This window comes from Bombus vosnesenskii, unplaced genomic scaffold (assembly GCF_011952255.1).
Source record: "Bombus vosnesenskii isolate JDL3184/JDL3185 unplaced genomic scaffold, Bvos_JDL3184-5_v1.1 scf7180000013304, whole genome shotgun sequence".
NCBI lineage: Eukaryota > Metazoa > Arthropoda > Insecta > Hymenoptera > Apidae > Bombus > Bombus vosnesenskii.
In genome coordinates, this window is record NW_022882953.1 from 2,344,069 (window position 1) to 2,369,938 (window position 25,870).

At 33.7% G+C, this 25,870-nt stretch overlaps 2 protein-coding genes across 2 annotated transcripts in view; one reads left to right on the plus strand and one right to left on the minus strand.

Moving 5' to 3' along the window:
* Positions 1–25,870, minus strand: part of LOC117234317 — a 246,624-nt gene that overhangs the window by 190,495 nt on the left and 30,259 nt on the right. The window lies entirely within an intron of this gene.
* On the plus strand, positions 9,634–11,829 carry LOC117234321 (chymotrypsin-2-like). Its single transcript, XM_033495418.1, has 7 exons — positions 9,634–9,717; positions 9,957–10,018; positions 10,115–10,209; positions 10,376–10,517; positions 10,624–10,737; positions 10,872–11,015; positions 11,303–11,829. The coding sequence occupies exons 1-7, from the start codon at positions 9,666–9,668 to the stop codon at positions 11,444–11,446; spliced, it is 753 nt and encodes a 250-aa protein (XP_033351309.1). The 5' UTR covers positions 9,634–9,665; the 3' UTR covers positions 11,447–11,829.

Here is a 25,870-nt window from a genome sequence, read left to right on the forward strand (position 1 = left end):
TTAAGCTCGTGCACACGCACGAATACATTCGTACATAGCGTATAGCGGTGGTTAAATTGTCTTTGACCGGCCGTTTCGTCCGCTACTATTCGGTTACACTGGCTAACAAAGCGGCGTGAGTCAAAGTGTTAAAAGACCAACGAAGACTTGAGATCCGCAATTTGAAACACTCGACCGCGGTGTTCCGAGGAGAAACTACCGCGGATGCCTCCGAGAGCAATCTCGTTGCACGGTTTACTGAAAACACAGCCACCACCGGCGATATGGGAGACAACAAAGAACTCCTCTTCGAAAGTACCTACTTCAGACCGCGAGATTTTATTTCGGCGCTTTCTACTATCGGCATGATGACAAACAACAGGAGGAAGAGGAAAATTTCCGAGAATCAGATGGGTTCGCTTTCTTTCAAAATTTGTTATTTAAAATAGCGGACCAACAGTTGAGCAGCTGCCTATCTTTTTTGATTTCATAATCAACAATGATATATTTATGATTTATAGAAATGAGATGATTAGGACAGAATAATATAGAATTAGATAAAAAGAAGCGAAGAATTAAACGACCTGTCGTTTTCATTTACTTCGATAAATGTATCGAGTATATATGCAACGAATTTGGTAATTTGTGGAAATTACTATATATAAAGTAAAACGAACTTTAATATGCAAATTCTATTAATTAGCAAATATCTGGACCTACTTACTTTCCCATTAAATTAAATTAAACAGATGCGTTGAATTTATATTCTATTTCACGACCAACTCACGTATTCGTCGTTCAACAAAATATTCAATGAATTTTTGTATTTAGCGCACGCATATGCGTGCACGCACGACGTGTCACATATGTGAACTGCGGATTTTATAAAACGTAGTTTAATAAAAATCTAGTAAAACGAGTATTAAAGTATTTAATTAAATCATGGCCAAGGAGAGTTATTCACTTGAAAATATTTTAATAGTCAGGAAAATCTTCATCTGGAGTTCGCTGATCGTTTTTCGCAGCAATTGTCAGTAGAGATTTTTTAAACATATTTTTTACGAGTTTTGACCTTACGATCCGTATCAAAAAATCTCTGTCATTCCATCGTCCATTGAATAGCGTTGCTGGTTAAGTCGTAAAAATTTCACCTGGCAACATCATCATTTAATTTTAACATTACTTTCTACTATTTTGTACTATTTTATTCGCGTTTAATATTCGCCGAAGACAAACGCATCTAATATTCTCCGTTGCCCATTATATCGCGTAATATCATCTTTATCATGGTTAATATCGCGCCAGGATTCCAGCAGACACTCAAGAACAATCAGAACTTCTGAGCTCACTGTCGCTTAATTATCTGTCACAACCTATTAGCACCTCTCGCAGAAACTACAAAGTACACACATAACGCGAAACACACAAAAGAATCTTCGTGCAGCCAGCCAGAGCAGGAAAGAGTGTCTCTCATCCTCCCCCTCGTTCCCCCTTTTCTCTGTCTCGTAATTCGCTTGTACACTTTTGTCAAGAGCGCTCATTCTTCTCGGGCAACCGTCGAGAGTTGACTCTGTCTGGCTTATCCTACAACTGGAATATTAATGAATATGTCGCTACACAGCCGAAGGAAGGAGTTGCCCCTTTCAAACGCAACAATAACAGCACCGTTTAAGAAACTCCAGCAACGCGAGCCTGCAATTGAATGAGTACACGCATCTGCAAATAGACGCAGATAGGAAATGTCGTATTCTCCGACGTAGAAATTTGTTCTGATTATTCAAATTATTTGGCTATTTTACCTATTGACACATTCGTAATGAAGCATGAGAAAAATTCATCAAATTATTAGTATTTATCTTTTAGAAGAAATCAAAATTATACGTCTTTTTCTATCCGTTAATAGAAGCGCGAGAAATATTATTTTTTAAGTGGTTCATTCTGAATGTTCCGTTATTTTATTAAAGTAATCAAGAGTTTGCATTTTAACGAGAAGTCACATTAATTGATATCCTATCTGAGATAATCAAATTACAAGAAAGAATAGGATACAAGCATTTCGTATAGCTTTAAATAAATAATAGAGAGATAACGATGAAAATATCTTTAGTCGCACTAAGTTAGAAACAAATCTTGGTTGAAGGAGCCACTATCAGTGAGAATGAAACCGGGGAACAATGTTACGTCATCTAGCCACCCTTGCCTTTCATGCGAAGAAAGAGTTGGAAGAATCTGAAAATCTCAGACTTAAAAGAATATTCCAACCCCAGTAAAATAAATACGTTCGCGTTGCTATTGTGATATCAATCGATCTTGATCCAGATAATCTGATTAATGGAAATAAACGTAGAAACTTCAAAGTTCCAAACTAAGCGCATAGAATATTGTGAAATTCCTATCGATAGGAATTTCGAATTCTTGTAAAATTGCTTTCGGAGAGAAGGACGGATGTTTTCGTAAATTTAGCGATAATTGTTGCGGGTTTCCCTAGAGTTCAAAGCTCGAGGTACGTCGCTGTGTAAAGGCCACGATTTCACGGTAATATTGCGGGCTACGTGGAATCATTGATAGGGTCAGGACACGGGGTCGTCGATCGCAGGTGAATCCTGTGCCAGCGGTTCTCAAAGCGGGTCCTTGCCGTGCTCCGATCGATCGGCCTTCTACCAACACGAGTAAACATTTCCCCCACGTTGTCTGTTAGGAATTCGCGATAATGGGAGACAGCTTCTCCGGAACAAGCTATCATGGTCACGTTTAGTGACCCTAAGACGATTTCCACGCGAGTACCGTCCCCCCGGTGCGTCTTCCAATGCATTTTTCTGATTTCATTGTTACAAATTTCGTGAATCTTTGATTAGACCATTTTATGTGAGCTAACATTCTTGTAATATCTAAATTGAGATTAATTTCCTTTTTAATAAGAATACATAGTGTACTCTTTCGTACCCTTATTTTATAAATTATGTATTTTCATAAATTGAAAGATAAATTGTAGAGTAGCTAATTGCACGATTATACATATATATTATACTTGAATGCAATAATTATATATTATTAGTTGCGCTGATGAATGAAGAATGATTCATTCCCGAAGTACGCAAATCTGTGCAAAATTCTTAGACCATTTTTCATTGAAAGAAAAATGTTTCATTCTTTCGTTACTCGCTTTAATTTTCCTTATTTCCACTATTTCTATTGAGACTACTTTATTCGAATAAAAGTTTCTTTGCTTTCGTTGCATAATGTATTGATCTAACCTTTCAGTTCAAATAATTTAAGATTTTTATACAGTAGTTATGTTAGATTTAAAAGCCGAAAACTTGATGACTTAAAAAAACACGATAATGATTATAAATACATGGACACGTTTTCGTTCGTCGTTACAGCTATTAATCTCACGAATATGCATGTTTTCCATATAATCAAAATGTCACGTCGGATATTTGCAAGCGAAAACACGCAGTCCGCGAATTTCGAGAAATTTTTGTACATTTCGAACGGCTCGTTCTCTCGCGAAAGGGAAGAAGTGACAATTTATAACCAAAAGTAGAGCTGTAATTTCGCGAAATATAAATTCCACTTTCGTGAATGAAATAATGACGCGACGTGTATTATCCGTTCAGCGACAGACAAAAGGAGAAAGTCCAGGGAATTAAGAACGGAGGTTGGAAAAACGGAGTGGCATGTTAGCTGATTCAATCTTCCGATCGGAATTTCGAGGAGAACGTGAGACGAAAGATTAAAACTGGAGAGACGAAAACTACTCTGCGTGGAATTAGAATGAGAGAAAAAGTATGTAATACGTCGGGACAGCGGACAGACCACGATTACCATTTTTCCAATATTCATCTCTACCTTCAATTATTTCTACGTCAAGTTTAAACAGACCCTTCTTCGTGATAAAATATAAATCACGAAACGTATATCTCCTTCACTATTTCCTCCTGCTTTTAGATTTCTCTTAAAAAAACGATATTAACAGAAGATGCAATTTAAAGAACTCAGAATCTTTCTCAAACAAAGTTATATCTGAAGGTATTTAAAACTTGAAATTTTCTTCGTACGTATAATTCGATTATATATATATATATATTTAAAGTATATTAAAATAAATACTAAAAAGGACTTATACTTGTACGGAAAAGATGTGAAGATATTTTCATAGTATCATATAACATCATATAGCAATATCAAAATATTTAAACTTCCTTTCGTAACATGTCCACAATACGTAACAACAATTATTATTTTATAGATTATTCGCATAAAAAGATCAAGTTCGAAGAGAATAGAAATATTTTTCAACGCGTACATTAATCCTTTTAGACGAACACACTATCACCTGTATCGAAAATACTATTCGTTATATATATTAACTAATATTATTAATTAAAATTACATACATACATACATTAACATGATATTAACTCGTAAATTAATTAATAGATTTACTCAATAAAAAGACATCGTGAAAAAATATATTCAAAAGTACGGGCCTTAAAAATAAGTAGGTTTTGTTAACTAATTAAATGAGAAATTCTTTTGAAACTGGAAAGAAAAAATTTCACCGACAACTTTTGAATCCTATAATACTCGAGTTTTTAAATACGCATCATTATGGCTAATAGTTAAGGAGAGGAGAGAAGCGAAAAAGCAGCTGGAATTCACTTGTCTGACGCTCGACCACATTGAAATATCTCATTTAGTCGAGCAATAGAAGGACGCGATAAGGGAGATTTAGCCGCGCGGAATGTATAGGTTTAATGACTTCACGAACTGACGCTAACTTATGTTATAGGGATGGGGATAATTGATGTAAAGTTCCTTAACTTCGTGATGCACTTCCGGTTACGCTCTACGTAAGAGCTGGAGAACTGTCCATTCTTGCTAACTCAAACGAATGATCTACAAATTCTTTGGCTTTTTTGTTACCTCACCATTCCTATTCCCGTTTGTACTTTTTTAAATTGGGAAACTTTTAAAATGCATATAATAGGAGATTTTATGACAAAAGAAATATTTTATTTCATGGCACAGTGCATCGTAAAATTACGAAAAAAAAAAGAAAAAAGGAGAGAAGAGGGAATTGAAAACAAATTTTCAAAATGTTGTCGTTCTGTTACAACAATTATAACTATTTATAATATCATAATTTTCTTCCTTAATATGATTGCGAATTAGCTATAGGACAAAAATTGTAATCAAGTAATATCGTTCTATCAAATTCAACATGCACACCAATCAATAAAACAACATTTTCTTTCAGCGAGTAATCTAAAGCTTTAACTCGATATTATACGTCTGTATCAGTTTCGGTCTTCTTCGTCGATTGGAAACAAGGCAAGCCGTGATGCGTTTTATCTATCAATCTTTCAAAAGCGAGGCATCAAACAGCGAAAAATGCGAAATCAATAACTCGTGCGACAGTATACATAAGCATTCAGTTCACGTGAGATATCAAGCTGTCACTAGCGCGTGATGAAGGAACAGAGCAACTCCACGAATTCATGTTCCAGAGGTAGACAAATGGAATCGTTCCATTGCGAAAGCCGATGTCCCTCACGCGCCTGTGTGTCACTTCACGTTTCATTCGCGCCAATGTAAAATGTTTTCCTTTACAATTAAAACGTTTTCCGCGTTTTTCAGAACACGACTGATCGGTACCGTGTCGACATATCCGTTTCTCGTATTCTGCACGGGCTAAACGTTTGATTGGATGGAAAAGAAATGTTTCCATTCGTGATATTTTTTATTTGAACACTGATAACGAATTAATTCAGTAATGTTGTATTTAGAAGTATACGTAAAAGAAATTCGCATGCTACTTGAATAAACTTGTTAGCCAATTTCAGCTGTATTGTTTAACATAATTAACCGTAAATTGTTAAGAAAATTATTCTCAATCTTTCAAGTACAGATACATTTTCATAAGTCGTTCTTCCCAAATGCAAAAAATGAAAATAAACACTTATACTTCACGATATTTTTGCTTCTTCGTCTGTTTACGACAGGTATTTAGAAAAGTTAAAAATGAATATAAACAAAATACGAATGAAATTATACGTCAGAAACAGTAGAATTTTCCGCAGATAGATTAAAAGCTAAGAACGTGCATTGTTTTAAAGCGGCGGAAAGAATGTGCCTCTCAAATATAAAAGATTCGCAATTATTCGATGAATTTCGTTATCCAGACTACAAAATAAATTTGGAGAATCTACTATTTCTACAATTGCAGCTAATACGAAAGATAAACTACCAATATAACAAAGATAAATTTTACTTTGATCTTCGCTATTTTCTTCTTACTGTCTTTTAATTAAATTTCTCTGTATATTACAAATTTCTTCGTAAAGTCTGAAATAAACGAAAACTGGGTTTTCAAGGAAGATTGATGCCAACCCTTCTCGACGGTTATGTGCGTAACGCCGAATCGCCCTAAGCGTTTGAAATCGTTCAATCGTCATCGAACTCCGCAGACCTCGACATTGCCCGTTCGATTTCGATCGAGCGAATGGCACACGCAATTTTACAGCGTTTCACGATTCTATTTCACCTGCTTTATTCACTCTTTATCGCAATTTCGCTAGAAATCGACGTTTCGAAGCTACCACGATAAATGTTCCACGACGAGTTCTCTGTACCTCTTGGCGTAACCCGCGGTATTTAAATCAATGTCAATTTACTGTTACCTAATTCCTTCCTTTAAATTCTTTTCTTTCATATTCGCTCTATGAAAACCGAATTGTGCAAACGAAAATTTTGATCACAGAGGAAACAGAGACGATAAGTCACATTTTTTGTTTTTCATAGGAGGATGAAAAAAGAAAAATATGATAGATATGTAAATACATTCTTTTGATTTTCTGATTTAAACGTCAAGGGAATTGTAATATGAAAAAGAACTTATAGGAAAATTCTTAGCTTTAAAATGATACGTATACAATGCTACATCGATTAAGCTGTAAATAATTATTGCACAAACAAAGGTAGAAAATTGATAAGATTAAATTGTATAAAACTATACGAAAATAGACACTAATGAGATGCCAAATTTAAAAAATTTGTTCTTCGTTTCGATATGACGCATTCAAAATGATCCATTATAAGCTCATTCAGCACATTCGAAACATTAAACGCGAAGCCTAACAAGCGATATTTTTCTCCTGTGATCTTCAATTGCCTTATTACACACGCGTCGATGTCTATGTTCTCACGTCGTTTTTCCCCCTTTCGCACAATCAAATGGCGTAATCGGTGATATAATAATTTTCCGACGGAGCACGTAATCGATTAAACGAAGCCGAGGGTGTCGCACTTGCGCCAATAATTTATTTCCTCCCTTCATTTTTTAACGACTGCAAGCCTCGAGGAAAAATGAAGGAAAAAGGCAGAGAAACGTGCTCCGACGTAAAAACTTCTACCTCGTAAAGAAACGTTTAAGAAGTTTACTTCGATACCTTCATATTGCTAATAACCTCATGTATGAATGTAAAGAAAATATTACGATTGATAGATATTGGACGACATTTCATTACCAGTTTCGATAAAAGACGGCGAATTTGTTGTCAAACGTTACTTCGTGACTGTATTAAATTTAATGAATTTTATCATACGCATTTAAATTATTATTTCAATGGTGCTGCAGGATTACTGTTAATTTCCTCACAGCTGAAAATCCAATAATGTTCGACGTATCATTCCTGAGTTCACGCTCTAGCAATTTGGTGCGTCTGAAAGATGATTACGACTGTACGATTGGATTTATATATTACAATGCACGAGATCTGCATATTCACTAAACTAGAAGTAATAAAAGCAATTAACATATATGCAACGATGTTTTATCATGTTGGACATAAATTATTTTCAATTCTTCTTTAATAATTTTTATGTAAAATTAATATAGAAGTAAAATATTATTTTAATAAAAACGTTACTTCTCTATGTTAATATAGATTTTATGTTTCGTTCGATCCTTTCCTCAATTCTCTTCGTACGAATTGGCAAAGAACATTGATAAACTTTCTGACTGTAAATACGTTCGAAGCTCTCAGACCTAATTTCTACTCTACCGAAAAAACAATTTTAACAAATTGCGAATTACATAGTTGGCTTTGTTAAAATTGTTTCAGCATTCTAACGCACTCGGTGCATCATGTCTGAGTTGGGTTCGAGTTAAACTTTCGTAATCCGTACTCTTCCGTAAAAGTGTTTCGACGCTTCGCGAATATCGTAGCTAGTTTCACGAAGGATCTGAGAACACGTTAATACTCTTTGTCAAGGCTGCACGTCTGAGTTAGATTTCAGTAAAACTTTGCCAGATGTGTTTCAATACCTCGTGAACGCTGCAAGTCATTTCATCGAGAATCTAAGAATACGGTAACTTGTATCTTAAAACCTTACACGTTAATACGTTAACGCTAGAATAACCTGTCAATTTGACAAGTTAAAAATTTGTTATTGCTACTAGAAATATGTACGCATTTTCAACAAACTTAATATCGCAGCTGGGAAAATTAATGTCACTTCTATGCAGATGGAAATATAATATTTATTCTCGTCATTTCATTTCAATCCTGTTAGCAATTTTCACTTTGAGTATGTTTGCAACTATGGAAATTGAAATTCCCAAACAAAATTTATTCGGTATGAAAGAAGGATAATATTGCGACGGCTCTTTTGTAGAATAAAATGATTACATAAATCCAGTAATTTTTATTTTAAAAAATGTTGTTCTACTTCCAAGCCTTTAGAGAAAAATTAGGTCAGTAGCTTCAATATTAGATACTTTCTCGTCTATATGAACTTCTGGAAAAATGGTTCCTGATAAAACACTAAACAATTTTAACGTTTCAGAAAAGTAATATCTATGCAAACTACATAACGTGAAAGAAAGATTTAAATAAGTAGAAAGTAGAAATAAGTTCTAAATTAGAATTTAAATTCCCATATCCTCTGCACCAATCTCTTCAAACGTTATCAATGTAGCATAAAATTCCCGGCGAAACTAGATGAGAAGCGTCGAGATACTTTTTCAGAAGACACGATTTGCGTGTATATACTATACTTAGAGACACGTGTCTGCTAAGCAATTCAGCGATGAAAACTCAAAAATCGATGATAAGCGTTTCTTTTTCGTTTCAATGAAAGAGTAAAACGATTGCTATATAGTAGTCCTGTTTTATGGCCTCTTCCTGCTTTTTCTTTTCTACATACGTGCCATTTAACACGTCTCTCGAAAACAAAGCAAGAAAAGATTTTATACACGGAAATCTGTCTTACGTCACAGATATTTTCTCGGTTGCCATTATGCTCTGTGATGAAGATTACGCGACTCGAAAATTGTAAAACCAACAGGTGTTGTTATTTGTCAATACAATATATACATACATTATATTATATGTTATTATATATATATTGTTATTATCATATGTATTATATAATATTATAGTCTATATTTATATCATATTATTGTCATTATTATACTACGTTTATGTATTATCTATATTGCTTATCTAACATTATCTAACTTCTCTTGAAAGAATCATTCTTGCGAATAATGACATACCTGATATGATGATGATGTGCTGATATATCTAATGATTATTGTAAATTTATCTAATCTTTAAAATCAATATACATATATATAAATGAAAGGCACATTGGAGTAACATTGCTCAGAGGACAAGATGGCGAAATTCAGTATACTTTTGCTTTTACCTTTGATCGCTTTGACAAATGGTAAATATAGTCGTACAAATATCTTCCATGATTAATACTTACTACTATACTTTAATGTTTTATAAATAATTTCACTATCCTTTTTTTAGAATTGTACAGAATTCTCTATTATTCTTTTCAATAATTATAATCTTTTTGTAAGTTCACGAAGTTATATTTATAACCATGGAATTTTATAATATTTTATTTTCCAATAGGATGATATAATTTTATGCTAATTATTACTGTTATTACCACAGCTGGACCCACGCCAAGAATCATAAACGGAAAGGTAGCGAAACCAGGTGAAATTCCTTACCAGGTATATTCCAAATATTTCTATTTTTCCTATAAGATATATTTCATGAAATTATTCAAGACAGAAGAAAATCTGTAAAATGATTTCAATTGTAATCAGGTGTCGCTGCAAGTAGCAAAAATTATGTTTCATTTCTGCGGCGGATCTATTCTCAACGAACGCTACGTTATAACTGCTGCTCATTGCGTCACAGCGTAAGAAAGAAACAACAAATTTATTTCTCTTTTCAACTCGATCGACATCGACGAATTATCATAAATAAATCAACTATTTGTTATTACTTAATCGCCTAGTAAACCACGAAATCTTCATACAGGTAAATAATAGAGAATCCTCGATTAAAATACGATTTCACTACAGGCTACCGGTGGAATTGGTGGTAGTTGTTGCCGGTGTAGTTGATCTACGAATGCCAACTTCGAAACATCAGATCGAGACCGCTTATGTTCATGAAAATTACAATGCCACAGATGCCTATGCGAACGACATTGCTCTAATCAAGGCATGTAATTTTATTACGACACACACATATGTGCAAATTCTTTAAACTCGAAATAAATGCAGACATTCGAGTTACGATTAAATTAATTAGAAAGAATTTCGTACAGGTGAAAAAACCTTTCGTGAAGTCTAGTTTAGTATCTTTCGTGCCCATGCCCTCCCCCGGAGAAATCGCCAAAACTAACGCTCCAGCTATAGTTTCTGGATTTGGTACACTCACGGTAATTTCGATCGATATGACAATGAATTTTATTAACGCTAACTACATTATTTTTATATTTATCATTTTATCTATAATTATTTATTTTTTATCATTTATCATTATTTATTTATCATTTTTAACTATAATTTATAGTATGAAGGAAAAATGACAAAGCTTTTGCATTGGGTGGATATCAAAGTAGCTGACCAAAATTACTGCAACCGAATGTATAAGAACGTTATCCACAACACACAGCTCTGTGCGTACGATAATACCACTGTGAAAGGACATTGCGATGTAAATATTTCAACTATCAATTTAATAACTAATCTTCTAATTACATATTCTTATACATTTAGACTGCGGGTGTTCATACATTTACAGTGAGTTTAAAATTGCAAAAACCCATAGAATGCACATAATATACAAAGATACGTAAAATTGGTCGAAAGTGTCGCATTTTACATAAGTAAATTTCTCCTTAAGTTCTACTTCTCTAACTAAAGAAATACAAATGCTCATGAACATTCGCAGTCTAATTACTCTATTTATAGCGAAAACAAAAATTGAACGTGTTCTTTTAGGGTGATTCCGGTGGTCCTTTAACAGTGAATGGGAAACTTCATGGAATCGTCTCTTGGTCAAAGAATTGCGCGAATGTCGTATATCCATCGGTCTACACGCGAGTTAGCTCGTATCTTAATTGGATAAATAAACACGCAGTATAATAGATTCGCAACTTTTTAAACAACGCACGATATTGCGATCGGTCAATTCGTACTCTCCCTTTAGTTAGATCGTTTTTGAACAAAAATGTTCCGTTCGGAACACATTAAAAAAATTACGCGGAGTCTTCGTCAGTAGAAATTGTAGCACGAACGTAAAGAACATCATTTTTAAGTTGAAATGTTAATTTTTAAAAATTTTAAACTTTTCAATTCTCATTTATTCGCACTCAATAGCCCGAGACGTGTTATAAACTCGGAATTTCCGAACGATTATTGGGAAACACATGTAATAGCGCAAGTTGCCAAAGTCTATGACCTGGAGGAATACCGTGACCTTTCCGAAAAGGTGAATACCCGCGTAAGTTCAGATAACGCTGTACCCGTATATCATATTGGCGTATGGAAGGGTGCGAGTGATATTCAGATCAAAGATCAACTATCGTTTAGCAAGTATCAACTCGCAATTCAGTTACAGATACCCAAACCCTTGTAAAATCGCTAAGTTTTACCTGTATCAGATATACAGTACATTCGTTTTAAATGTACGCACGTGATTATTATTCTACGAGTACATATACAAGTGATTATTAATCTAGGAGAACATAGTATCGGAAATACTTGAAGTCGTTTGATTTCGTGGGGTAAATTTAATAAGATATTTCTGTAGGATCTTTACTACAATTAGTTTATTTAGAATAAATGGATTAAACAGATGTTGGTTAAACAGGAAACAATGGTTGTTTAACGTGAACTAATCATAATAACGTATTATAATTAACACAACTAGATAGTTAATTTGCAACTCTCGTCACCACGGATCTAACGCCCTCTCTCACGCGGACCACATTTTCTCGACAACGCTAGTGTCACGACTGGTACACTTCAAAACTGATAGACCGATGACAGAGATAAAGATGTGGCGGCAATGTATATCGCCGAAGCGAACTGCCTAATGAGCCATCGATATCCCAACGGTGCTTCCGCCGAATGTTCGAGAAGAAGGCGTGCGTGGCAACGGTCGCGGACGCCTAATAAACGCGTGGATAATAGGGATATTGAGGGGTGACAAAGGAAAAAGAATCGGATCCGATCGAAAGTCGAATTGTAAGAGCTTCAGTCTTGGAAAGTCACGGCTGAAGTTCGGAAGTAAACTGTCTAACTATTAGTATAAACAAGGTGTTAGCAAATAAATTCTCTCTTTTTTTATTTTCATCTTGGATTTCTTTTTTATTTTACGTGACACTAGCAACACTATCTCCCTGACTTCTCGATTCACACTCTCTGGCTTCTCAACTAACGCTCTGGCTTTTCAACTGACATCGATTGTTAATTCGTCTTTGTCTCTTAGCATCCCTTTGTCTTCTGTCTTAGCCTCGCCACATACGTGTTCCGCAACCGCTCGTGGCCAGGGTCATGCAGACCTTTCTCGCGAAACTATTCGATTGAAGGACTGACGATACATTGTCGAGCCTGTCGACACTTTGGCTTTCTCGCGACATTGTTTATAGTTCGCCCGATATCTCTTAGGTCTTTCGTCCACGATGCTACATTTCGATATTTTTTTATATTCTTATTTGAAGAGATGTAACTTTTTAAAATAAAACCATACAGTTTTTATACGCAACTCGATGACCTTTTTCTGATTCTTTATTGAAGAACAAGTGTTTGTATTTTTCCTTGTCTTTCATACGATAAGTTTTGCAAGATTGAAGTTAAAATATCTTTTTGGCTAATCATTTCTCGACCCAAATAGATTAATACATTTTTGTAGAGAATTAAAAAATGCATTAAGTTGTGTGTGAAAGAATGTATGGTTCCACTTAAAAAAGTTATGTTAGGATTGCAATTTCTTTAAATAAGAATGTAAGAAAAGATCGAAATATCTTGTTAAGTTTCCCCCATGAAGTCAGATGACATCCGACTGAAATATTTTTTCGTATTTCTGATACAAAAATCACGTGCATATATTTCAAACGGACACACTGCGTGTATATTAAACTATTCGTCTGTTATCAATTTACGAGTAGGTTCGATATTCAATAATAACAATGTAATATTCACTCGTGGTTAATTTTACGTGTTCGCGTTTATTCAACGTTAAAAGTCACTTTACTTATGAATCTGAATGAAGTGCAAAAACTTGATAGATTTTTTGACTCGTGAGATAAACTATTTATAGTTTATGGATATTGAGATTTCTTAGCGAATTTAAGTTTTAAAGAAATGAAAAACCATAGAGAAGGAGCAAATGAAAAGATCAAAAGAAAGATCGCTTAAAAAAATAGAAATTTCGATTCTCCTGCAAGAGGACAATTTCAGGAATAGGATTCTCATTTTTATTTGGAAACTACCATTGAAAAAGCACTATGGCCGATTGGGATCGTAGACAAACTGAACTAGTCGATTGTATTTCGGTGGAAAACCGAAACGCGAGCCAGTGCAAACCAGCGAAATGGTGCAATGTAGTCATCCAACCGAAAATCACTATTCGAAGACATTCGAGCAAATATTCGTATACAATGGTTCAGTTCGAAGATTATCGAATTTCAAAGATACCTTCAACCTGCCATTTATCTATCAAACATATTTATATTTTACTTATATTATTCAAAAGAAAAAATTGATTTGACAACAATTTTGTATAAATATAGATATAATGATAAATGTTTCGTTAAAATACTACAATAAAAGTACGAAACGAATTATTTGATTGATTTGTTTGCTTTCGATATAATATGTAATCGAGTGTTAACGTGGACGATAGATAGAACGGACAGGAATTCTTTTATCTTCAATGTCATTAGATATCACACTACTGGAATTTTTTTCTCATGGAGTAATTTATAGAAAGAAGTTTATTAGTCATCGAAAATTAGCATAACGGATTCATTAAGATCTCGTTGCTTCTCGAATTTTCGTGTCTCAATCTCACTTTCGTTTCAATAAACAAAAAAGCTTTTGGTATTTTGAAAAAATCTTGACGCATAAAATTGTTAGATTTAAACGAAAAGTTTCCCTATGAATGACAATTATGCGAGTAATTTGAATAAGTAGGGTCTAAATTAAAAATACAATCTGAGAAGCTCCCTCGAGAGAAATACGTAACCCTTTCGATCTATAACCCTTTAAAAGTTCATTCACTTTTGTGGAGAAGGTACATGGATTGAACGATTCACAGACATTGAATGCTTTCAAGCCGCATGATGAGAATTCGACAAAAATGCTGTTCAATCTTCCGTAAGGGAATATATTTATTTTCTTAAGAAGAAACTCGTTAAATCTCTCTCGAAGAATATAATTGAAATCCGTCATAAATGCTATCCAAATTCCTACAAATTAAAGCTATGATTATGTAAAAGCAACTGCGTTTATAAACTCTATAATTACTGTACACTTCTAGATTAAGTGATTACTCAATTGTCCATATTTGAATAAAACAAGAGTAACAATGTTAAATGTATAAATGAACTTTTTGGATTATCAAGAAAACTTCAAATCTTATCTAATGATATATATATATATATATATATATATATATATATATAATACATCGGTTAAATGTTCACGTTATTCCATAATCAACGTAGAATGCTTCAATTTGGAATGTTAAATTTATTTTACGTTATACCTATATAAGCATTCTACGTTGATTATGAAATAACGTGAACATTTAATCGGTGTATTTTTTTTAAATTGCCAAAAGACTAAGAATTTACAGTAATTATTAAAAACGAGTAAAATTAAAAGCAATGGAAACCGTAAGATATTAGGTTGTCCAAAAAGTTTCTTTCGTTTTATGAGGAAATAGTAGACGCACAACGTTTTTAGTTTTATATTATTTTGTCGAATTACGTACGATCCATTTTGTTCTGTTGAGATAAACACCGCGACATTTCACTGACTTGGTTTCACGTTTGTATAAAGGTGCACTGTTGTAAAAAAAGAAAAAGAAAGAAAGACACTTTTCGGACAACCTAATACTTGGTAATACATTTCATATCGTATCTATAAATTATCACAAAATGTGTTGCTTATATTTATAAATAATTACAAGTGACAAGGAGCGGCGTTTAACGTTTTGTATTATAACAAGTTCATGTTAAAAGCAAACTGTCGTTTGCGCGGAACGTCTGTGATTTTATAACTCTGCTGTTTCAGTACACACGTAAAAACGTACATAATAGTTGAAGGTACACTGTTTTTATACTTTACGATAGTTCAAAGACTGTAGTAAAATTGCATACAATTCTCGTACGCGTTTACGAACCTTTATTCTGGAAGAAAGTACCTTAAAGTATACTTTTCATCATCGACGATGTCGTCGGTAACTTGAGCCAAGTAAAAAGGAGTCTAAAAACACATTTAAATTTGACATTGTTATAAGTTCCTGATGAACATTAAGAAAAGTTAAAAATCGGAAATTTATAGTAAAATTATCATGTTCATAATGATACACGTATAACGCATATTTATTAAATTAAAAATCAGAAAAGCCATGAAATCATATGAAGGAAAGCTTCGTGGCAACATCAAAGCGGATGAAACGTGTATTCTCGTTTTATAACGACGTTAAAACGCGTTAAAAGAGGAAATTATCGAGTTCCGTGACGTTTCACCAAACTCTTTTATAACTAATAAGTACGTTAAACTAATTTTAAGATATTACTGGATATTGGATTCGCTGGAAATATAATAAACATAATCTGCCTCTTTTATTAAACGAAGTAACATAAGTGATTCAAGTGATTTAACATAACTTTATATTAGGAAGTAAAACAGACTATATATTAGCTTTATATATTTAACAAATGATCGTTGAACAACAACATATGGTTAAAATTAAAAGTTAAGAAAGACAAGTTAAAATTAAACCGAAATCTACTTAAAATAGTTAGTGAGCGAAACAAATGTCTGCTCAGATTTCATTATTTTAGTAACGTTCTTAAAAACGTTAATTCGCGTAAACATCCGCGGTCTGACACGATAAATTCGAATTAAGGAGACAAAACCAAGAAAAAACAAAAGCTACACGTAACGTTCGAAACTTCATGGCGAACGCTATGAGTTACAAACTTTCTCTATATACTAATTAAGAAAGTTCGCTGGCAAAGTAACGAATCGGAGGATCATTTGTTTGCCAAGGAAAAAAAACAACGAAATGGACGGAAGCTATAGAACGACTCGGTGCAACAGGCAACTGATCGGACTGGCATTTTCCAATGTTTTCCTCGTATAGATTCAAGCAGTTTGTACTTAACGCAATGGTGGTCTTAAAATAAACAATATCGTGATTTCTTACAGTTCAAGCTTCATTTCGTAAATACTCCGCCGCGACAATATCCTCAAGAGAGTCATGCGTAATTGTTAAGTCACAGTACGCATGAGAAACTTACTCGTCCGTATTTATAAGGCTGGTTCAACTTCAATTACATTACCCGCAAGGAACTTATTTCCGCGTGTTTATTCGGCAACACGCGGATCTCTAACCGCGCTGGGAGGCTGTAACTTTCAATTCACCTCGAGCTTAACACGTTCCGCGCCCCGAGAAAAATAAGCGTTTTAGCGAGACTTTAAATTCGAGAGAAGGGATTACATTATAATATTTAACGCGGAGAAACAACATTTGCTCAGTATTTCCGTGCTACGCTCTCTTCTTAAATTTTAAATCCATCTCTACGATGCTCGAATAATTACGGTAAAGGAAGTATCTTTGTGCTCGTCGAATGGAAATTTTACATCTATAAAGTATCATTTAATAATCGTCTAAAAATTGTGAGATCGAAATAGCGGAAACCCGAGCGAATAGTAAAGTTTTCGTTTTCCTTTACATAATTTAGTCAAGTTTTCGCGAGTTTTTCGTTAAGGATAATACTACAAGTATTATGTAAATTACAAAATATATTGCGTAACGTCGATGTTTAATCTGAATATTCTTGTAAGATTAGTAATTATAATTAACCGTAATTACAACATCGTCACAAACCATTAACGTTTATACATCGTGATAGTTTACAGACCAAATATCGAATGCATGAACATTTTAGTATTTTCCTAATTAACAATAATACATGGGGATAATACATGTACATGCAACATATATTGATTCGTAATTATTAATTGTACAAACATATTGTATATCGTATCGTAGTCGATAATAACGTAATGGATAATAATCCCTACATCAATTAGGGATGTTATGTAATAAATACTTTACAAAGATAGCATTGGCACTGAAGAGTTTATTCGATACTGGGAAACCGTGTTTCTTTCAGTCGTCTTTAATCATCAATCGATCTGAAGCTTTTCATCCGGGCTCGAGTTTCAGAACATTCGCAATGAAAAAGGCACACACCTCTTTATCGTGAGATTCCCGGAGCTTTCGAGACCTTCAATACGTGAAAGTATATGAGGTTCCGAAGGGTTTCAAGCTCACCAATGTATGATGGTTCTCTGTTGACTTACAAGAACCATTTCCACGTATATAAATGCCAAAGGATTTTTCATTTTCCTCTCTTCATGTCGTCACGACCAAATAAAATATTTATCTCAATTACTTTCTTTAAAACATTTGTCATTAAAAATACTTATTACAATATCTCCTGTAATTCTACACTTTATATTCATCAGACATATAACAGAAAACCCACATAAACCAAGCGTGATAATTTCCCTTGATAATTTTTTAAATTAAATATAGAAGTATATTCTAGTAGTTAAAAATGAGATTGCAACATAGTAGGATCGATATTATTAGGGATGATCTATATCGTGTCTGATCGTCGGATAAAATGATCTTCAATGTAACGAAAGATATAAAACAACCTTTGTTATAGCTGCTTTTCAGAACTAACTCTCGTTAAGTGAATTGCAGCTTTTTATGTTGCTGTTGGCGAGATAGTTATTTTAGAACATCAATGTCATGTTCATATATCGACATAATGCAGTCTGGTGATCGCTAAGGGAGGAGAATATTGATTTTTTATTCAGTAAACAATATTCAGCTTAATGAGGATATGTTGTTTATTGCATCAACCTACTCCGGAAATATTTTGTCCGAAAAGAGATTCAAGTTATATGAAAGAGATTCAAGTTATAACTTTAGGATTTAATTAAATACAATCTTTCTACGATATAATTAGAAATAATAGACAAAGTTATTTTATAATATGATGAATGTTTCGTTTAAAAAAATTGAATCTGTTAAGAATACTGAAAACTGAAGATAACCAGAGATTTAAAAAAATAATTATAAAAGAAATAGCAAAACTTTACTATAACAACATTTAAATAAGAAATCTTTTTGCATTAAGTAGAACAATCGTAAAAGTTATCAAGTTAAGAGATTCTTATCTTCGTTCGAGGACTTCCAATATTTATGACAAACAAGAAGACCTTCCCGAGGAAAAAATCTTTGTACCGCCGTCGGCATCTACAACAGCTTAGAAGCTGTTGGACCTACGCCAACATCAGGGACGATGCACTTTCGCATCTGTCCCAGCATATCGATCGGTTGGTCATTCCATCAGTGAACCCTCCAAGGTAATGCTAATGGTCTATTACTCTCAACTATTTAGTTCCACCTGTGTTTCATACTTATCACATGTGTATTCTAGATATTGCTCTTCTCGTAGATAAATTTCATTGGTAGATAGGATGTCATGAAAAAATGAATTTGATACTTCGTCAACTATAAAGTAATCTTTAACCAATATATTAGGTTTAATGATAAATTCATTGAGTGTTCTTTTTTTAACAGAGTACATCTAGTCTTATTACTTTTATATAAAACCTACCTACATATAATCAAATAGTAAGTTATAAACGTAACTCCCTCGTTAAAGAGTTTAAACAGATGAGTCTCCACTTGCTTCTAACAATTTTTGAATAAGATGAATAAGAAACGAACCTATTACTCAACTCGATACGTAAATCCGAAAGTCAATCCTTTCGATGAACAACATAAAAATTCGCTTTCACAATCGCAAAAAAGAAATTTGCTGCGTCCACCTTCCATCTCAATCTACAAAAGGTCAACGTCTGGGAAACATAAATCGCCGATCTTTTTCAAGAGCATTCCTTTCGTGTATCACTCGTAAATTTATCACCTTATTTATTGCTGATAAGTAGATTAAAGTCTTTAGGTATTCTCGTAAGAAGATATCTAAGAAATTGGAGTCAGGTGATTGAGAAGGCTACTCTATTGGTCCTCCTAATCCTATCCATCTTTCGCCGAAGATTCGATTTAGATGTTGTCTCGTACTAATAGACAAATGTAGTCGATCTTCGTCATGGTGAAACCACATATCTAATCGTAAATTTCCTAATCTAACTGAATAATCATAATTAAAATGATACGATAAGAATGAATCAAAGGTATATGCAATCATAATTCGATCGAAATAAAATTGAACGTTAATTTTGCCAAAAGCATCCCTAGTCAATCTTGAAAAAGAGGAAAACTGTAATAAATAAATTAGTCATTAGATTCAAAATAAAAGGTGTTATAATAATTAGAAAACAAGAACTCAAAGAACTGAATTTTAAAGGAAAAGCATATAGTCGAGTCACATGGACGAAAAAATTTGGACGCGAGAAATCGAAAGGGCCAGATATAGCTAAGGCAATTTCTGTAATACGCGAGTGTAATGGATTGGATTGAATTCGAGCGATAGGATGACAAATCGTAAAGGACAGTTCGGGGAGAGTATTTGCGGCAGAATTGGCCATGATCCAGGTACTTTGAAATCCTCATACGTGCTGATAATGGCGTGGTCGCCGTTTCTCTTATGCTACAATCCAACCAATGAATTGTTGGTGAACCTTCTTATTCCTTTTCTGCTATTTCGTGAATCATCTAGCAAGAATATTGTTCCGGTAAATAAAAGTTGAACAAGATCAACGTGCTATTGTTACCATCGATATTTTTACATTACAGCATCAAGAATTATTTTCGATATGTATCCAACGTATATACTAAAAAGCTATGCTTTGACGGAGATTGATCTATGCTTATCGTTTTTCTTTCTTTCCTTCTTTTTTTTTTTTTTTTTTTTTTTTTGTACAGTATATTTTACGAAGTGAATTTAGGTATTTATTTTATTGAGACATAAAACTGCACCTTGATTATTTTACTTCTAACAATTAGCTCCCTGCTTCTTTCCGTGTAAACGTGGCTTTTACTGGCCCTTTCACATTCACTAAATGAATCTTCCCTTTTTCCCTTTCTTTCTTCGCTGGAATTCTCTCCGCGGAGAAACTGCTCGATACACCGTTCAAACGACGTGTAGGAAGACGAAAGAGATAGAGAGAATTTAATATAATGAAAGTGACACGTCGACTTGTTCTATCAGTTGACAAATAATAATCTTTATATTAGCAAAAATGTTTGATAGGTGGATTTTGCTAAATTATAATTGGATGCTGTAAATGTACTTCTGGGTCGAAGAAAATTAAACACAATTTATTTATTACTTGTCTTAGAATTTTCAATGTATTTAATACACAATAGATAACGCATAAATAACGTATAGTTCGAACAACGAGCTTATTTCGTGTATAATTAATTTGAAACTTAAGTCATAAAAATTGACCTCAAGATGTGAAATCACTCATGCTTAAAAATTCTTTGTATTTACGACCTGATAATTAACTTTAATATTTAATCAAATTAAGATACATTGCCTCGAATTAGCGAAAATAAGGAATCAGAGTAAAACGACGGAGCTTTCTTTACGATGTCGCTTTTTTCCTCTTCCATCTTGTAAAACTCTTCGTTGAAAGTTTAAGCGATATACGGCAAAGTATGAGATACAAAACATCTTTCGCCACTTTTGGATACGTCGTACGGAGCTTTCATAAGTCCAGAAAATAGCTTCAGGCCTTGTAAAGTTTCGCAGGATACTGCAGGCTATCTAAAGGCGCGAGCGTTGTGCAACACGAGCCAAGCATCAACGCTGATCCGCTGTGAAAGTCTAAGTTTAAAGTATGCAGCCAGATGCTTGTAATTTCTGTGGCGTTAATTCGTTTGTGTTTATGCTGTACATATTTTTCGTGGTACTTTCAGTTTAACGAAGATTCTAATGGCCGACTAAGAAAAAAATTGCTGTTTCTTTCGCTCTACATCGTCAAGTATACAGGGTGTTCTGAGAGAAAGATATCTACAACAAGAAAGGAATAAAAGATATCTGATCAACGTAAATCCTAGAATCGATCTTTTCAATTTTATTTAATAGACAAAATTCGTAGAAATTAAAAACTTAATTACCGTAGTAATTTAAACGTATTTATTTAAGACGTTACAGTTAAGTGCGATAATATCGTTTAAAATAATATAAAATCTCAAAGTTCTCTTCGTAGATAGGATAATCAAAGCTAGTTGGTTAATTAGGAATAATAGATTATTTATGTAAGATAGAAATTAGAAAGAGAAACATTGCTTTTAAATAAAAATATCCTTTTCGAAGATCTCGATGATCATAAGAAAATCTTGGTATTTCAGCGCGTACTGCGAAGTATTTACGAAACTTCCCGCTCTGCTCCTGTTAGAATGCTACGTAAACTTCGACGAAGTCAAAATAACTTTTGAGATATATTTTCCAGATTTCTTACCGGCGACTCGAACGAAAGTTACATCCGCTTCGAATGATCCTTTCATAACTATTTCTAACAGGAAAACTCGGAATGATCGTCAATTTGTGCTTGACTATCAAACTTTGTCAATGTACACGAGATGCAGCTCAAAAATAGAACTCTTGTAATATTTATGAAAATAAATGACAAAACCAACGAAGCTTTCTATAAATTTCACACATAATTTATTTCTTAGAATTACGTTTGCCAGGTGTAATACCTAACAAAATACAACAATGAACAGCGGAAGATAACGACGTATTTAACGTGTTTTTCAAAATAGAAAGAAATGAAAATTCCGTGTCAGATAGACTCGTGAAATATTATACAGAAATATGCAAATTTACATTATACATGGCGTGAAGAATAATACAATTAAAAACACCACAAAATTGCCGTGATTGAATGTGAGTGGAAAACTAAAGGATGTTGTCAAATAGCGAAGCGTGACGTAAGGCTAATTAGAATCAAAGAAACCAATGTAGATAACAGTAAAATTGATACAAGCAATTCTGAGTACGCAGGAAGCAAAGCAAGCGACCGCTAATATATCGACGTCTATATGTTTCACAAAGTCCAGTGAAGCCGATACGACAACGTCGGATTTACTACTAGTAACACACGATAGTTCGGATCTGCTGAACGCGACACGTAGAATTTCAAAGGTACACAAACTCACGCAAGCATAGAAACCGTATCAATACATACACATACCACAGAATCGTCAATGGCAATACAGAAAGTTTTGAACACATAGAATTACCGTCGTAACTGATCTAATGCCACAGCATAGTATATTTTTACGCGTGTATTTGATATGGTAATTTAGATGTAGCCTGATCCTATTACGATAATCAGAACTCTACTTCTAAAAAGAACGCAGAAACATTGAAAATTATAAGGATCTAAGAGACAAGGTATTTTACAAATCTCGAGAAGCTATCAATATATCAACATTGCGAATGTACATGCGTTTACAGGGAATTTAAAGGTATAAAATCCGCTGAATTGCAAATAATTTGCAACAATATAAAGAGTGCAATAGATGCAATTTTTTCAGTCAGGTAAATTTTTCACTGTATACTCTAGAAGTGGTATTTTTTTTAATTCCAACCGATATTATATAATTAATATCATATAATATTTATTTATTGTATTGTATTCTTTTACTTACTACGTACTTATACCGAATATTATTTTAAATTCTTTTAGCGTATCCGTTTGTTATAATGTATCTATTCGCGTCCCATTTCTTCGGCTATATCCGTGAAGATATAAATTTGCATAAAAATTCGCAGTCTAGTTGATAAGTAGAATCATCACTAACATCGTATACCTACTATCTATACCAACTTCGATCGCTGCAGCACCATCCTCATCGAATTGAGTGGATCCGATGCCCTCTTCATCAAATCGAGTCGTTCTGGTACCGTTTTCATCAAGTCGAATCGTTCTGGTACCGTTTTCATCGAGTCGAGTCGGTTTGGTACCATTGTCATCGAGTTGAATTGATTTGGTATCGACTGCATTAAGTTGAATCGGTCTGGTAACATCTTTATGGAGATAAATCGGTATGATGCCGATTCCATTGAGTTGAATCAGTTTCATCGTAATACGTTCTTTGATACGTTTGTGTTTGTTTTGTTCTGTTTGTATTCACTGTGATTTATTTGAAAGCAATCGATGCCGTGTAAATACCTTGTTAGTCGTTGCAAATATCGTTATATGTATATACCAATGATGCGAATTTACGAAGCTGACAGAATATTCTATTTTAAAGTGACAAGTCAAACTACCGCTAAATTTTTCAGCAGTGGCATGAAAATTTTACGCGCAACGTTTATTACAAATGGCTATTATAGATTCTCGCGCGAGTTGTGTTTAACGAGCATGGTATTGTTTCGTGCTGTGGACCAGCTATGAAAATATCCCGTCGTATGAAGCCTATAATTTTCTGTGACACGAAAAAATATTTACTTCGTACCTACGTATATTTAGCTTTCACATGATCGTGCTCTGATTTATGAAACGTGTTCTCCAACGAATGAAATATTTTGCTTCTGTTGTAGAACAAATTGATAAACAGAATGAAATAAATATTTCCATACGTAAGAGAAGATTTTTAACATTTGTATTCCTCTTATTACGATTTATTACAACTGTATTAAATATACTTTTATTCCTTTCTTCCATGTGTCACAAATAAAAATGTGAAAAAATGTAACATACTGTTACATCAACTATTAATAGAAAATATATTGATTTATCCTATTGCATACAAAGTAGAAACACATTTTATACAAATAGTATTTATTACCATATAATATAGACTAATGTAGAACAGAGTAGCTTTAAACGTGTTACTATCAATAAAAACCCAGTACTAACATCGCTAAGTATGTAGTTACTCTTCATACAGATTTTCACGTCAATTTGCATAATTTTCCTTTTCCTCGAAGCACCTTAGAATTCTCCATGAAAGCCCCAAGCTTCTTATATAGTAAATTATAAAATACGATGAATTCATTCATTTTTGCATTCAGTATGTCACATATTCAACATGCAACGCAATGCCTATACCTTGAAACAAAATTCATCATTTACACTGCAAGTTACCACGAACAACGTTCTCCAGAATGAACAACAATTTAATCAAATTATTATTTTCGCCGTTCCCCGCAAGTAAAATTACACGTCGCGTTAATTCCTTTCTACTTTCGCGGAATTGCATTTTATACACTCGGCTGATAGGAAACCGAATAGCCGAGGATTGGATACACGACATCATCAATCGTCCTTTGATTTTACCTTTGTGTTTACTCGAGCCGGCTGAAAACCATCGTTACAGAGATATCCGCAACGCTCTGTACAAACGGTTAACCACTTTCGAATATACATCAGTGACAGCTCTTTTGACAAAGCTTCGATACACCTCCCCCCCCCCCCCTCTTCTCTATGTATTTATCGTTCTATGTACAGGAAAATTGAATCTGTAATGACATCGCCACTTCGGATTTGTTTCACTGGTTTGCACATCGCGCGGTATAAGCGGCCAGAATAGAAGTTCCCATCGAATATCCGCCAATCGAATATTCATTAAACGCGACAAATAATGGAAGATAATAGAAAATACGACGTTAACGCTCATTCACACATGAGAAAAAGAAATTACGCGAATAATCGCTACTTGATCTTTCTCAAATTTGCAATTTATAGATTACGTTTCTATCTAATCTATTACACGTATATATTGCATTGTATATGAGGGGCGTAGCTGGAAGAAACGATAAGTTAGGTTTCTCGATTTCTAGAGAGTCAACTTCAAAATTCAACGTGCTATCAATCAATTGCCTATTGAAAGAAGGGAAAGTTAATCGATGATTATAAAAGTCTTGTCTATTATATCTCTTAGTTATATCAGATTCTGAAATGAAAGTATAAGGCTCATATATGACACATGAAATTTCGATAAGAACAATGATCATAGATTGTAACGAACACGTACAATAAGACCAATGATAAGTATAATAATAGCTATTATTGCACATGTGAAAGTCTATTTTCACAGCGCAAATTGAGTAACTGGTGTTCGACTTTGATGAAAGTAATTTCCATTTAGAGAAGTATCAAAGAGATGAAGGCAAATGTTATTTACATCCACAAAGCATTCCTAACGAAGCAAAATATAGCTATTTTCGTACGTGTCTGTATAGAAGAAACGGACGTTGAAAATTTCTATCGTTTAACAGATAAGTACTATGGAGCTTCCTTCCATCGTTTATATTCTATGATAAC